The 13884-nt window shown below is 45.2% G+C and overlaps 1 protein-coding gene across 1 annotated transcript in view; it reads right to left on the bottom strand.

Annotated features, from left to right (window-relative positions):
• PPP1R16B (protein phosphatase 1 regulatory subunit 16B) overlaps positions 1–13884 on the bottom strand; it is a 66240-nt gene that overhangs the window by 7373 nt on the left and 44983 nt on the right. Inside the window, exons 3-9 of the mRNA XM_075059267.1 lie at positions 9176–9246; positions 6971–7116; positions 4594–4697; positions 4148–4272; positions 1972–2097; positions 1539–1614; positions 363–492 (exon numbers count right to left, since the gene is read on the bottom strand). Of these exons, the coding sequence (XP_074915368.1) occupies positions 363–492; positions 1539–1614; positions 1972–2097; positions 4148–4272; positions 4594–4697; positions 6971–7116; positions 9176–9246 (778 nt within the window). The remainder of the gene's footprint in view (positions 1–362; positions 493–1538; positions 1615–1971; positions 2098–4147; positions 4273–4593; positions 4698–6970; positions 7117–9175; positions 9247–13884) is intronic.

Below are 13884 nucleotides of genomic sequence, written 5' to 3'. Positions count from 1 at the left end.
GGCCATGAGACATATTATTGAGAAGCTCAAGTTAACCCACTTGAAGCACTGATTTTCTGACACCAGTATCAGTGGTTTAACAGGGTAAATTCTTACCACTTGGTCCTCTGCTCGGAGAAGTTCTTAAACCACAACAGCGCAAAGCCATTTTCCCCCCAAGAAATAACATCTCTTTCTAGCAAAAGAACCACTCTTCAAAGGAGCTCTGCTTTCAGCAACCGAGAGTCAGCTTCTGCCTTTCAGAGTTTGTTTAGAAAGGACAGACGGGTTGCTCTCCTCATGCCGACTGCAGAGTGCTCTGCAACCACATCTGGGTGGCCAAGCTTAGGCACCGGGTGACCTGCAGGGAACAACGCACTTACCCCCGGCTGCCAGTGCTGGAGGTCCTTCGACTTAGGGAGGATTTATGCCTCATCTGAGACTTCATGATCACATCGTGTTTGTGTTTCAACTCCAGAAGCAATACTTTGAATTCCTCCTCTTCACACAGATCTATGGCGCACACAAACCAAGCCATTAATCAGACAGTTCAAATGTGGTACCATTAACACCATGTTACTAACTGTGCCTTCCTAGTATATACAACCACAAAAGCTAGGAGGAAGAGAAGGGAAATTTAAGCAAAATATGCTTAGGCACATTAATCTCTAAACAAATTAGGGGAGACAGAATGATTTGGACACCTAAACAGGAGCAGAAAACAAGAGCTGCTGACTGTGATGGGGGCTCAGCTTTGCATTGATCCAGCTATTCAGCTAGGTTTTGTCCCATCTCTGCAGCATGCTGTGCCTTTACCCATGAAAGGGTGAGAGATATATTGACCACTGTATCAACACTTCAAGATGGGAGGAAAAGAAATTTCTGTAATTACCAGACTGCAGCTCCCCTGAATACAGCATTTCTACTTAAGCCTCCAAAATGAAAAAAAGAGCAGACAAAACCAGACTAGACCAGGGCAGAAGACAAGAACTTTCAACCTTCAAAATAAGAATGCATATATTTTTCAATTAAGGCTCAGAAAACCTTTTGCCAAAAGAAAATATGGCACAAGGTTATAATACACATGTTCAGATGCTAGCAGTTTTACTTCCAATCTGTTCCAAGACTTGTGTATGCCTTCTCATTCCCCTCCAACCCCTTGTAGCTTACCACACTTCATTGCATCAAAGCAAAGTTAGACACCCATGTCTTAGGGCTGCACTCAACAGCTGCTCAGGTCCAAGACTACAATGTCAGGGCGGAGAGACTCCCAAGCACAGGTACAGAGGGATAACATGAGTGTAAACACACAGGCAGAAAGCCTTGGTGCTTGAGAAACTCCTTCTCTCTTGTTTTTATGAGCAGGAATAAGCATTTTCAGAAATAACAAAGTAGGTGCTTTAAAACTTCAGTCCCAGTTAAAGTAACTGCAACTTTGATTCCAAAAACGTCTGAAAAATGATTTTAACGCTTCTGAAAGCACCATGTGAAGATTCCAGCACACTTAGGGGGAAAAGCTTTTCTTAGTTATTTCTTTTTTTTAAGCTTAGTAAACTCACCTATTGGCATCTCATCCAAAGATGTCCTAGCACTCAAACTAGCCCCGTGGGACACAAGCAACTCAGCCATCTGCATCTAAAGAAAGGGAAAGAAAGCCAAGTTGACAGAGGTATTTTAGGCAATCGCTTTCCTCCTCAAAGCTGAAAAGTTGGAATAAGATAAGAAGAAATGGCATGCATGCTCAACTCGCCTCAAATTATTCTGGTACATGTGTGATGTTAAACATTTTTCCTACCATTTACCTGCACAGACGTACTCGCCCCAAACTTTCTCAGCAACAGGTTCTTTTTGGAGCCCCAAGGACCTCATCTGATGGCTGCCCAGAGAGTCCAGCCCTAGTATAGATTTCTTCTATTTGCAGAGCGCTCCACAATTTGTCCAGGCAGAAAGAAATGTCATCCTCATCCATGACATTTGCAACAAAATCATTACCTGTCCCCAGAAAGCAGCAGCATGAAGAGGTTCCCAGCCATCCCAGTCCTTAACATCCAGGCTTGCCCCCTGGTCAAGAAGGACTTCAGCTGCATGCAGATAACCATTGGCTGCAGCTATATGTAGCTAGGAGATAAGGAATAGAGCATGAACCACCTGCAAGGACCATGAATGGTTTTATACACCAAGTTTCAGTGGAATTTCTTGGATAACATCCGAGTCTAGATCTGGACAGGCGGCACATTTCACATTTGGCAGATGCCATCAGGTCAAAAGGAGGTTGTTCCTGTTACTGAAACTCAGTATTACCTGCATGTAATTCTGTTTGGAGAGGAAACTGCTTAACAGTTCTTAAAATAACTTACATAAATGGGTTAGAAGAATAATGTTTTTACATTTTAAATCAAGGGCTCTTAAATGCTTCCAGCTCTGTAGGGAAACAGCACCATTAAAATGCAAGCTTGCAAAGGAGAATATCATCCACTATAAACTCTGCATTTCTCTTGCCAGAAGAATGTCTCCTCTTCCCCATTTAAGTGCTGCGGATGTGATTTTTTTTAATCAAATTTTCAGCCTACTTTAGTCAGGACTCTCTTTGTGCAACTGCACTTCCACTCATGCTCTAATCATTTTCACCATTCAAAAATAAAAAACATTTTAATCCTTGGCTACTTTTAGTTAAGTGAATATGATTTTTCAGATCTTGGCTTCCAACTACAACCACTACTTTGGAGACATCAATAATAGTCTCCTTTAGTCCCCCATGACACTTCATGTCTCTGAAGATTTTCACAATTGCGGTCTGCTGTTGCATCTCTGAGCAAGACATTGACCTATGCACTACTCTGAAGGTATGAACTCCACTCAGAGCTCATCCTATTTCAGCTGTGCTGAAGAGGAGAATGAAAGCTTCTTTTCAAATTTTCCATGTGGATTCCACCACACAAAGTTAAACCCTCATCTGGAAATAAATTCTGATGCTTTCTGGCAATTCAATTAATTTCTACATAAATTCCATGGCACTGGGTCATACCCTCTAGAGGCTGTATGAATTAACAAGGAATCACTTGGGGGTGATATAAAAAGGGAAGCCAAGAGGTCTGCTTAAATTTAGGTATATAATCCTTGTTAAAGTGAAAAATGCGTTAAAAAAATAAGCTGCAATAAAAGCTTCAGTCATCCAAGTTTATCTTGGAGGGATGCCCTCCCCTTACACGCTTCTGATATATGCTATAGGTGACAATTTAGATTAAGAAACTTGAATGCACTGCCATGGTCTGGCCATCGAACAAATGACCCCAAGTGGCCTGTATATCAGTTATGTCTGGACCCAAGCATCAGTTGACCGAGGTTGTATGAAAGTCCCAACACCTAAGACAGCATTACTGAACTTTCCCTAAGTTGGGACTGCTGTAAGCAAGGATTTAAGAGACACGTCTGCAAGTGAAAAAGAAGGGAACAGAACTAGGATTGTTCAGCCTCCTCAGTCCCTGTCCAGTCAAATCAGATGCCAGCTTGTTTGTGCTGTACATTTGTCCTGGGTGCTCTCCTCTGCTCAGGTCCAGATGCCATCCTATGTGAATAAACACAGCACTCTGTATGAGCCAGATGCTATGCAAATCAGAAAGAAGAAGAGGCAGAAAGTCTTCAGAGTGCCCAACACCAGGTCCTGCTCCCATGAAAACCAGAGGACTCATGTCTCCTCCGTGGGGGTCAGATCAGACTATGAGACTAGCAAGAAGCAAGACATTACTGGGAGGTCATTCAGTCCCATTTCCCCAGAGGTCAGCAGAAGTGCTATGTTTTGCAGCTTCTCATTGTGGGATTTCTTGCACCTTTCTTTGGAAGCTGCTAGTACCAGCCACTGTCAGACAGGACCCAGGACCTCAGCAGCCTTGCTGCAAGACCTGAGCTGCTGGACAACTGACAAAGCTCACATGAACAAGGGATTCGCTTCAAAAAGCACAGGGTTAGACACTAAGTTGTCACTTGTACTCATGGACAGCACCTGTTCCTACATGACAATAAACTAAAACAGGGAAAAAGATCAAAATAGCTTCCTCAATCCTCTCAGTGACTTGTACGTGTTGATTTTCTGTAATTCCTGCCACAGGGCAGGTTTCGTAACCTACGGGCTGAAGGAAGGCAAAATTGAAGCTGCCACAGTTTCACTCACCAGCGTAGCACCTTGGGCATCAGTCCTGTTCAGGTCTTGTCCAGTCGCAAGTATGTCATGAATGTCACAGATCATGACCTGCTCCGGAGCAGCCCGCATCTCATTGATTCTTTCCTGTGTAATCCCTGTTAAAAGTCCAGTTAGAGAGAGAAAAGTTGGAAAGGGTCTTTGTCTCCACTGGTTGAGTAAAATTAGACTTATGATTCCTGGCTGATATGACCTCACATCCTTTTCAGAGGCTACGTAGCTGAGGGGACTGTCAGCTGTCCTTCACCCTCGTCATTATTTAGGAATCAGAGAAACTAGACAGAGTCAGGTTCCAAGAAATTATGCCAGGCAGCAGCTCTCTGCTTTTCTCTAGAGGCAAATTAAGAGCTGAGAAACAAGGTAATTTTTAGTACTACATTGACCCATTTTTGTATTTTACATGAACTCAGTCTCCTTACCTTGATAGGCCATGCAAGTCTCAATGACATCCAGAGTTGGCTCATCTTCACAGAGGTCATACGGCATGTTGCCATCTGCATTTACTGCCAACAAGTCTGCTCCACTGCAAGGAGAAAGCGGCGTTACACAAGAAAGGACCTCAGACATCCTAGAGCAGACAGTGCCAAACACTGGGATAAATGCTTACCAAAAACTAACTGGAGTTTAATAGTTGCCCAAACGTCACCAAGATTTGTGTGAGATAAGAAAGATTTGAAGCAAAGCCATGGAGCTATGAATGGGAAAGATGAAGTCCAGAAGTGGATGAAAGGCAGCATGCTACACCTCCCTCATGGGCTATGGGGCACATCAGCCACTGGGCTGTTCCTGTCCTCTCCTGATCCTGGCACTGGACAGACTGGCAGCTTCTCAATGACAGAAGTGATTTATTTGCTGAATTTCTGGATAATAATGCCAAACAACTACCAGGTGCTTGTTATCTGGGCATCTGGCAGTCCTTCACTGAAAAGTTCTCAAGGACCAGAAAAGTTGGGAAAGATAGGGGCTGAATGGTGGAAGGAGCCTTCCATCTAGCCAAGGGCACGTTGGCAAAAAATAGCAATAAAAAAAAAAAAGCCTGTCAACTGGTGAATTTTTTCTTTCTGATTTTCCAAAAGCACTTCTCTAAGTGCTTTATTGACCTCTGGGAGGTCACTATTTGGAAGTAAAATTGCCAGCTAAATTGATTACTGTCCCCATATTCCCCCGTAGTAGAGAATTTCCAGCACTTTCTGAACTGTGCCACTTTAGCTAGCTGTTAAATAGTTTCAGCTGAATTCTGATCTACCTTGACAGCCATGGAAGGACAGCAGACAGTATCCACTTGCATTTAGATTCCTGTTTATTTATTTTTTCCCCTCTGCCTGAGCGGAGCAAACTACATTGAAATTCACATTTGCAAAGTACCAGTGTTAGTTTAATCAGCAAATAAGAAAGCAAGGAACGGGACATCTTTTGTGGGCTACTTCCTCTGATGGTCTTCAAGGGCTCCAGGTCCCATCACCAGTAACACTGCCTTCGAAGACAGTGTTTAACCAGCCATTTGATATGTGACACCTCCTGTAAAGGACAACTTTGATTGTTGCAAACAAATTAAATCACCCCACTCCTCAGAAGCCCAGGGGAAGACTGTTTCTGAGCATGGGATCATGACATTAGAGTCCAAATTTGCTGGCAACTACTCAACACAGGGCAGTCTATGACAACTAAGGCCATAAACTCCAGTTCCTCACCTTGCCACTCATCCCCATGACACTCCCTTATCTTCCATCCCCATGACACTCCCTTATCTTCAATTAAGAGTCAGAAATGCACTGTATTGTTCTACATTTGTTTTCTCCATTTTTATGCCCCCCATCCAAAAAAATTTCCTAACCCAAGTGGGAACATCGTCCAAGGGATGACTGCTTGCATCCTCTGCTCCACTTCCTTCATTATACAGCCAAAGAAGAAGGGCCATATTTTCCATGCCAGTCTCCCAGATGACAGCATCCCAGGGAGAAGTCTCCCTCCCTGAGGGAGAAGCAGCAGGCACTGCTGTGCAAGGCAGCATGTTAACGCTCCCAAAGCACACTCTGCTCTCTACACCATCACTCTGGGAAACAGAGGAGAGAGCTCCATACAGAGTCAGGACTATCTGCTCCAGACAGGATTCACAGCAGGTGCTTATTAAATGCTGCACATGATATATCTCAAAACACATCTGGCTTCCTCCTCCTTGCTGGCAAATCTAGAAAAGACTTGAGCTTTAGGGCCTTGGTAAAGTCAAGTGGAAGGTCCGGTGCAAGCACCTCTTGTCATACCACTGGGGAACAAACGCATTACAAGAAGCTAACTGGTTACTGATTAAGAGCCAGTAAGACAGGTCACAAAGTTCACCCAAGTATTTGAGCTGTACAAACATGCTGCTGTCCTTCTACATCAGCATCTCTTTGACTGTGGCTGGAAGACCTGAAGTTGTGCTTAAGAGCTTGAGGGTAGATCCTGCTGGCTGCTCTTATTTCTACCCATCCAGCAATCATGGTTCAAAAAGCACACACAGACACATACACACCAGAGTACAGGCAAAAAGTGGCAAATTTTGGCCCAGGCTCCAGAAGCTTCATGAAACTAAGTCAAGCCACCTAGGGTTTTACTGTGTGTCCTCAAGCCTTTCTGCTCTTCCTCCTCCACCCCCTTCTCTCTGAAGCAGGAAGGAATCCCAGGAATAGCCTGAAAGCAGGGACTAATCACCACCGCTGCAATCTCATAAGGTACTAAGCAGTCTTGGCTTCCATCCACAGAAGCTGTGTGTAGAATCAGATCTGCAGAAAGGGACCGACACAAAAAGCCACCTACTGCTGGATGAGGATCTTCACCAGGTTGATATGACCACATGTAGCTGCTGCATGCAACGGAGTCCACAGCTCATTGTCCTTCGCATTGACATTGGCCCCGTGGTTGAGGAGAAGCTTGACTATCTCTTCATAGTTGTCTATGCAGCACTGGTGAGGAAGAGATGCAGACAGATTGGTTTTTTTAAACTTCAGGAAGATAAGGGTTCAGTTGTACCAGCGTACCTGGACGCAGAGACCTACTTTATCCTGCAGTGTTTGGCACCAAGCACCTCCAACAGAGTTAAACACCAAATTGAGCGCAAGCAGGTCAGAAAGCCACCATGCAGAACACCTACACTGGACAGACTGAAGGTCACTGGTGTTTACAGGGCCTTCTGGCTTGGGGGCAGAACCAGCAGGGAATAATAGCAAATATGCACACAGCTTTTGTTCCACTGGGCCTTCCATATTCAAGAGCAAACATAGCAGAAATTAAATGGAACCAGTATAACCACATACCAAGGGATGAGCTGACAAGCTGACATTCCCTTTTCTTAGGGAAAATCCCACACACTGGCATGTGATGAGTAAAAGTCTTCTCAGCAGTTCACGCTACCTACCACAGTTATCTGAAGAGATGCAAGTTGGATTCCCAGAATTATGAGGTACTTCACAGAGCACCTTTCATTTCCTGAAAAAAATCAGCATCCTTGATGCATTTACACCACAGTCCCAGAGGCGACCCGCAAGAAGGGCCTCAACCACTTTCCTCTGGGGGAGGTGGAATTTGCTCTTTGATCCACCTCGTGCTCACTTCTTGATATGAATGTGTGTATGATAAAGACACTAAAATAAGATTCATTCTTGTGCAAGAAGCTTGTTCGTGGTCTACGCATTACTGCAGACCCACATAGGAGACTCACAGCTCAGCACTGCGGTATGGGCTTGTAATAGGGCTGAATTACAACCTACAACAAGCATTTTAGCAGCTGTGTGACAAGGACCCTTTATGTATTTCTGTTTCTGTTTACTATTTGTATATGGAAGTGAGGTTAAAATCATGCCTGTCACACGGCCAAGTTATCACAGAAGTGTAAGTGCATCCTTCACTGGAAGCCACTGCTAATGGGCTATAGTGTTCACTTAGGAGCTTCTCTCTGTTCAGGGATTCAATTAATTCTAGTGGATGCAAAGTTCCCACCTCAACTCCCAAATGCATCTTTACAATAACTGATCCTTCAGTGGGGAAGGTGGGATTCTCCATGGCTTCAGTACCTAGTGGGGAAAGCAATGAGGCTGTCAGCATTTCTGTGTGCAGAGTAACATCTCTTTGGAGAGGTGGGGGGGGGCGACACCTTTTGTCCTTCTAGAAGCCAGTTTGCATTTTTAAGCAACCATCTATCCAGCTTTGAAGAGAGCAATCGACTTGCAGAAGAATCCAAAATCTCAAGTCAATGGGAGCATTTACAGCAGGGACTAATAGCAAGAAAACCAGGAGTCCCCATTCCGCCCTCAGAGCGAGTGTGACAACCACGCCACTGTTTTTCGCAGCAGCGGAGGCGGCAGCTGCCAGGCACGGCAAGTCCCACGGCCCTTCTGCAGGCTGACTCTGCTGGTGGTTTCGCACTGAAAATCAGAACTCATGAGGAGGGGTGGGGATGGGGGCCGTAGGAAGAAGAATAGAAAAACCTTTACGGGATCAGTGCAGAGGCTCTGAGGAAGGATGCAGGCTCACACACCACTACAGCAAGGCTGTATTTTACTGGCAATCAGCTGCTGCCATCTCATACAGACTTTCAGAAGTCCCCGAGCCTATCGAGAGCAGCAGCAGGCTCTCCAAGCATCCTGCGCATTGTTTATTTAAACCAGTTTCAAAACTCGTGAATTGCCAAAGTCTCTCAATTTGATTTGATCTGCTTTAAGAGTTTATAGCCCAGCCCTGCAAAGACTAAGGATCGAAGAAATGTTGTTTGCATCTGAAATCCAGCCCCAACTCCTGAGCTCTTATCACTGCACAAAGTCTGGGATACAGCAAGAGAAGTGTTTCATCTCAGTTTGCTCCCCAAGAAACAGGATCACCAGCACAACATAGTGAAGTTTCACTGCTTTAACTGCACAAAAAAATGAAATACAAGAGCTCTCTCTGTTTACCGCGACAGGTCTGCTCAGAGGGCAGTGGGAAGACGTGACAGTGCAGAGCAGCAGGGAGCCTCCTCCCATGCCTCACCTGATGCAGTGCAGTTAATCCATCTTCATTGCACAGGTCTGGGCTGACGTTGCTCTTCAGCAAGTAACACACTGTAAGGGAAGGAGACAGGAGGAAAGGAGAGTCAGAACCGTAATCCTAACACATCTCTTGCTCTCAGCTAGCCCTGGCCAGTTCAAGACAAAGGCAACCTGCACCATCAGGGTGTTCCAGTGCGGGCAGAGCTGCAGGAGACCTCACAGCCAAGAGCCCAAAACTGGCGTGAACCCGCAGTCACTGCAGTGCCGGTGAGAAAAAAGCCTTCTTGGTTTTATCCAGCAGAGAGCACCAGCATGCAATTTTCCCCCAAATTCCTTCCAAAGGAGACTGCTATTACAGCTATCATTTTCATACGGTTGTGCTGGAACAGTCTACATTTTTATCTTGTGCTTTGCAACATCTGAGTGCAACCTCTGCAGACTGCAGCCCAGGGGAACTCAAAGGCAATCGGTGATTTTGGGCTCCTGAGTTATAACCGTAAGAGACATCCCACTCTGGGAGGGATGAGGTCTTGCCTCAAGAAGTTATCAGTCTGGGACGAGAAGCCCAATACATTCAGGGGCCTGCCACACCTAAAATACATCAGGGTTGCTTTGGCCACTTCACATGAGCTGTTGGGTATTTGAAGAAAGTTTCCCAGAGGCTTTATTTTTTAATTGCTGCTTTGGGGGGAAAGGATAAGATTTATTCCATTAAAATGCAAATTTCTGAAACACATGAAAAGTCATTAGCCCCTAGGTAAAAAATAAAGTTTGCTCTGAGGTACAGATCTTGCACATAGTAATAGCAATAAGGCTGGCAGAGGACGTAAATTAATAGCAACACCAGGAACTCTTCAAATTCAACACTGCTGACAGATCTTGAGGATCTATACCCATCTTCCGTTGTTTACTTGTTTATTCCCTGCATTTTTCTCCAGAGATTTCACTACCTAATGCTTTTCCCACCTCAGATGTCACTGACAGCACAGGCACAAGCCGGAGGTTCATAATCATCTCCCTGGGGCCAGGGTAGCAACAGATATTCAAGACCCATCTTATTTGATGGCAAGGATGCATCCATTAAGCGAAACCAGAGCTGCAAAATAAGGAACACTAACAAAGCTAAGAGGGCAATAACCCTCTTCAGAGCTGGCAATCAAAACGACTGCAAGGCTGGTCACTCCCAAAGCATCTTGCAGCCTCTGCTGCTGCTGCTGCCTTTGACTGATCGCTGTCCCACTGTTAGAGGGAGCTCCTTCCCCAGCACATCCACAGGGAAACCCATCACAGGGCTGTCCCTGGGGTCAGAGCACTTCTGGCATCCAAAGTAGGACATGGAAAACATGTCCACGATGACATCAATGTTGATTTATGAAGCTTTGTTTAAAAGATCTGGAAAATGCACTCACAAGAAAGGCAAATCGAAACCCAAGTGAAATTTTGTTTGGAAGCCACCGGTGTGATGTTATCAAAAAGGAAGGCAAAACTGGACAGAAGTGAAATAAAACACTTTGTATCACAGGATTGTTTCACCCAACTCAAAATGAATGCTGGAATTTATGTTCAAGGCATTGACACCTGCTCGATGAAACTGATACAAAAAAGCAGAATACCACAAAGAACAAAACTCATCCCCCACCGCGGCAAGTCCAAAGAGCCTGAGTTTTTTCCAGCTCAAAGGCCAGTGCAGGAAGCCCACGCCTACACTCAGCTCACACCCCCCGACACTTGCATGCTTGACAGTAATAAGAGCGCTGAACCCCAGCCAGTATATTCAATTTAATGCCTGTGCTTCTACTGTTTCTGGCCAGCCCCAAGCTCCTGCTCTCCTAATCCAAGCTGAGTGATAGGCGAGCCATTCATTAGTGGATCTGATTGTCTCTTATTTACTTCGGATGCTCTGCCATTAGGGTTTTAATTCAATCTCAGTCATTTAAGAGCCATTGTGTACTAATGACGTGCAGCTCCATAATCATGTTTTGCCTGATTATGGAGATTTGGACAAGTAGATGCTGGCAGTTTAACCTTACAAGTGCTGTCCCTCCATGAGAAGAAGCAGTAGGATAAATCGCAGCTTGTTATGGAGTATGGGGTTTTGTGTTGAAGGCTCTGCAATCATGGCTTGACAGAGCTTGTAAGAGTCCTTGAAGGGTTAAGATTCAAAGAGGGATTTATCTTACCCTAAAGCAGCTTTGAATTCTCCACTAACCCCTGCAGCAACCCTCATGCTCACAGTGCACCTCCCCTTGGCTTCCATCTGCCCTCAGGACCGGCTCACCACAGCCCTCAAAACATTTCCCAGTATCTCCCAACACACTGAAGACTGACAACCACAAGACACCAGAAAAGACACAGAAAAGTCAGGTAATGAAACTAGGTATGGATGTGGTACCAATAAGTCCAGGCAAACATGACTTGAAAAAGAGATCAGACTCCTTTCCAGCCAGTCCTAAGCTGAAGTTTGCATCTCAGGGTTTGGCAGGGGGGAGCACAGGGCTGGGCAGCAACAAGTTCTGGCCCTTTTCTCTAAAGACAGAGGGATGTTGCCTTCAGTATTCCTCACGCTCCAGACAACAAATCCCAACAGCGAGACAGAAGTCTCCAAGAGCTGTGATTTCCTATTGCATATGCCCACTTTCACAAGTGAGGGGATTTACCCAGCATCCCACCAAGCTCGTAGCAGAACACAGCCCCGATTCCTACCCACCACCCCCAGAAGCAGGACATGGGGTGGCAAAGAGCAGCTTCATCACCCCCCCGCTCCCTGTGGGCAGACCTCCAGAGGGGCGTGGAGGGAGGACATGGACATCTTTGCCATGTCCACTACCCAGAACAGCCCCTCCCACGTGGCCGAGAAGAACAAGTCCTCCTTTCTGATAAACTTCAGGAGAAATGTGGGTTTTCCAGTGCCTTAAGAATAGGACGGGGGGAACACAACTGCAACGCTTTGCAGTGCTGGAAGCTGGACCCTCAGCTCCAGGGCTGTGGCACTGTCACCGACCCGCTCCACTGCTTAATGCACAACATAAGGGACAGGGACCTGAGCAAGCAAAGTGCTTCTCTTCAAGCCTGCCGGTGCTGCACGCCTCGCTGCAAAGCTCAACACCTTCTCCTCCCACCTCCAGGCATGAATGATGCCATACAGGTAGGAAGCATACGCTTCAGCTCGCAAAGACACAGATTAATCACTTGACGCCAGCCGATCGCCTTCTGTCAGCTCAAGCCCCAGCACACCACTCGTGAAAGGAAGATTCCCCCATATGCACAAGGTATAGTGTGGAAATGGGTCCTCCGCAAGCTCCCCTGTGAGCCCAACAGAACAGGCTTTTATGGGTCACATTGGCAGGTTCAGCAGGCAGCAGCCTCCACAATAACACTTACGATTAACTTCTTAAAGAGAGCTCAGTGCCTAAAATGCTGAGCTCTTTAAAATCTGTCCTTCTTTGCGTGAAGGCGGGGGGCAGGTGGGGAGCAGGGGCTGGATGCGTAGATACACTTTATTACATGTCAAGCACAAGTTGTGGGAAGCCGTTTCAAACACATAGCAAATGAAGGAATGAAAATGATTACAATAAGAGCTGGGTGGACAAATTGTGAATAATTCATCGCAAATTATATTAACTGAACAATCACTCAAATGTATTTTCCATTATTCTGCTTGCTCTGCCTATAATTGAACCTCTCACATGCCAAGATGGTGTACATTAATCTTCAATTTATATTTTATCATTCACATCTGTGCTGTGTTAAATAGAAAAAGCTCCCACAACAGCTGTGAAAATACATCCTAGGTTTTAAGTCACCCTCCATCACATGTCCTGGGGCAGCCTCAGACAGATTCTCTTCCCCAAACACAACAAACCCACTTCTCAGGAGCTCCCTCTCCTCCCAAGCATGTCCAAGCCTCGCTTTTCTCCCCAAAACCTATAAATCAGGGGGAAGACAAAAAAAACCATTGCAAAGTCCCTAAGGAAAATTCAGGTGGGGTAATCAGCTCTCTCACCTGCAGAGATATTACAGCACTATGGTTTTTCACTGGTTACTTACCACTGAGTTTACACTAGAAACAGCTTTTCCAGGAAAGTTCCTAAACCAGATGAAGACTTTTCCATGGAGAAAAAACACCTTTGTCAGTGCAGTTCCCCCGAAGTCAATAAGCTGCACCATAAAATTCTGGATACTATTACACTCCCATCTATACCCAGCATTTGCATACCTCAAGTATTAATAAGTCATAAGAGAAAAAGCCAACTGAAACTGATATGGATACCAGGGAGGGAAAAAAACAACAAACACCTTTCTGACAGGAGGTCCTGATTACTCCTAAAAATATATAGTGGCAAACTGTCGATACTGGCAAGGAGGCTTACCTGTATGCTCCAAGTTTACTCCCGCACGCAGGCCATTATTTTTTAAAAATCTAGGTTTATCCTGATCCTTTGCACTCAACAATTTCTTTTTGAAAATATTTAAACTCTTCTAGTTCATTTTTTGGTTCTCAGACTACCTTTAAAAGCTACTATTGTACTGAGGTTTCTATGGCAGTAGAATAATTCTTGCATGTTTATACCTAATTTCACTGAATAAAATGAAGTTTCACTTGGATTAAGATGCACACTTTCACACATTGCCAGAAGTCACTTCCACCCAAATGTAACTTTAGTCAAAAACCCAGCCTAGTGGAAGAAAGTCTTCCCAGCATTACTTGTA

This window comes from Buteo buteo, chromosome 2, assembly GCF_964188355.1.
Source record: "Buteo buteo chromosome 2, bButBut1.hap1.1, whole genome shotgun sequence".
Lineage (NCBI taxonomy): Eukaryota > Metazoa > Chordata > Aves > Accipitriformes > Accipitridae > Buteo > Buteo buteo.
The sequence above is the reverse complement of the archived record's forward strand: the minus strand, read 5'-3'. Positions and strand labels throughout refer to the sequence as shown.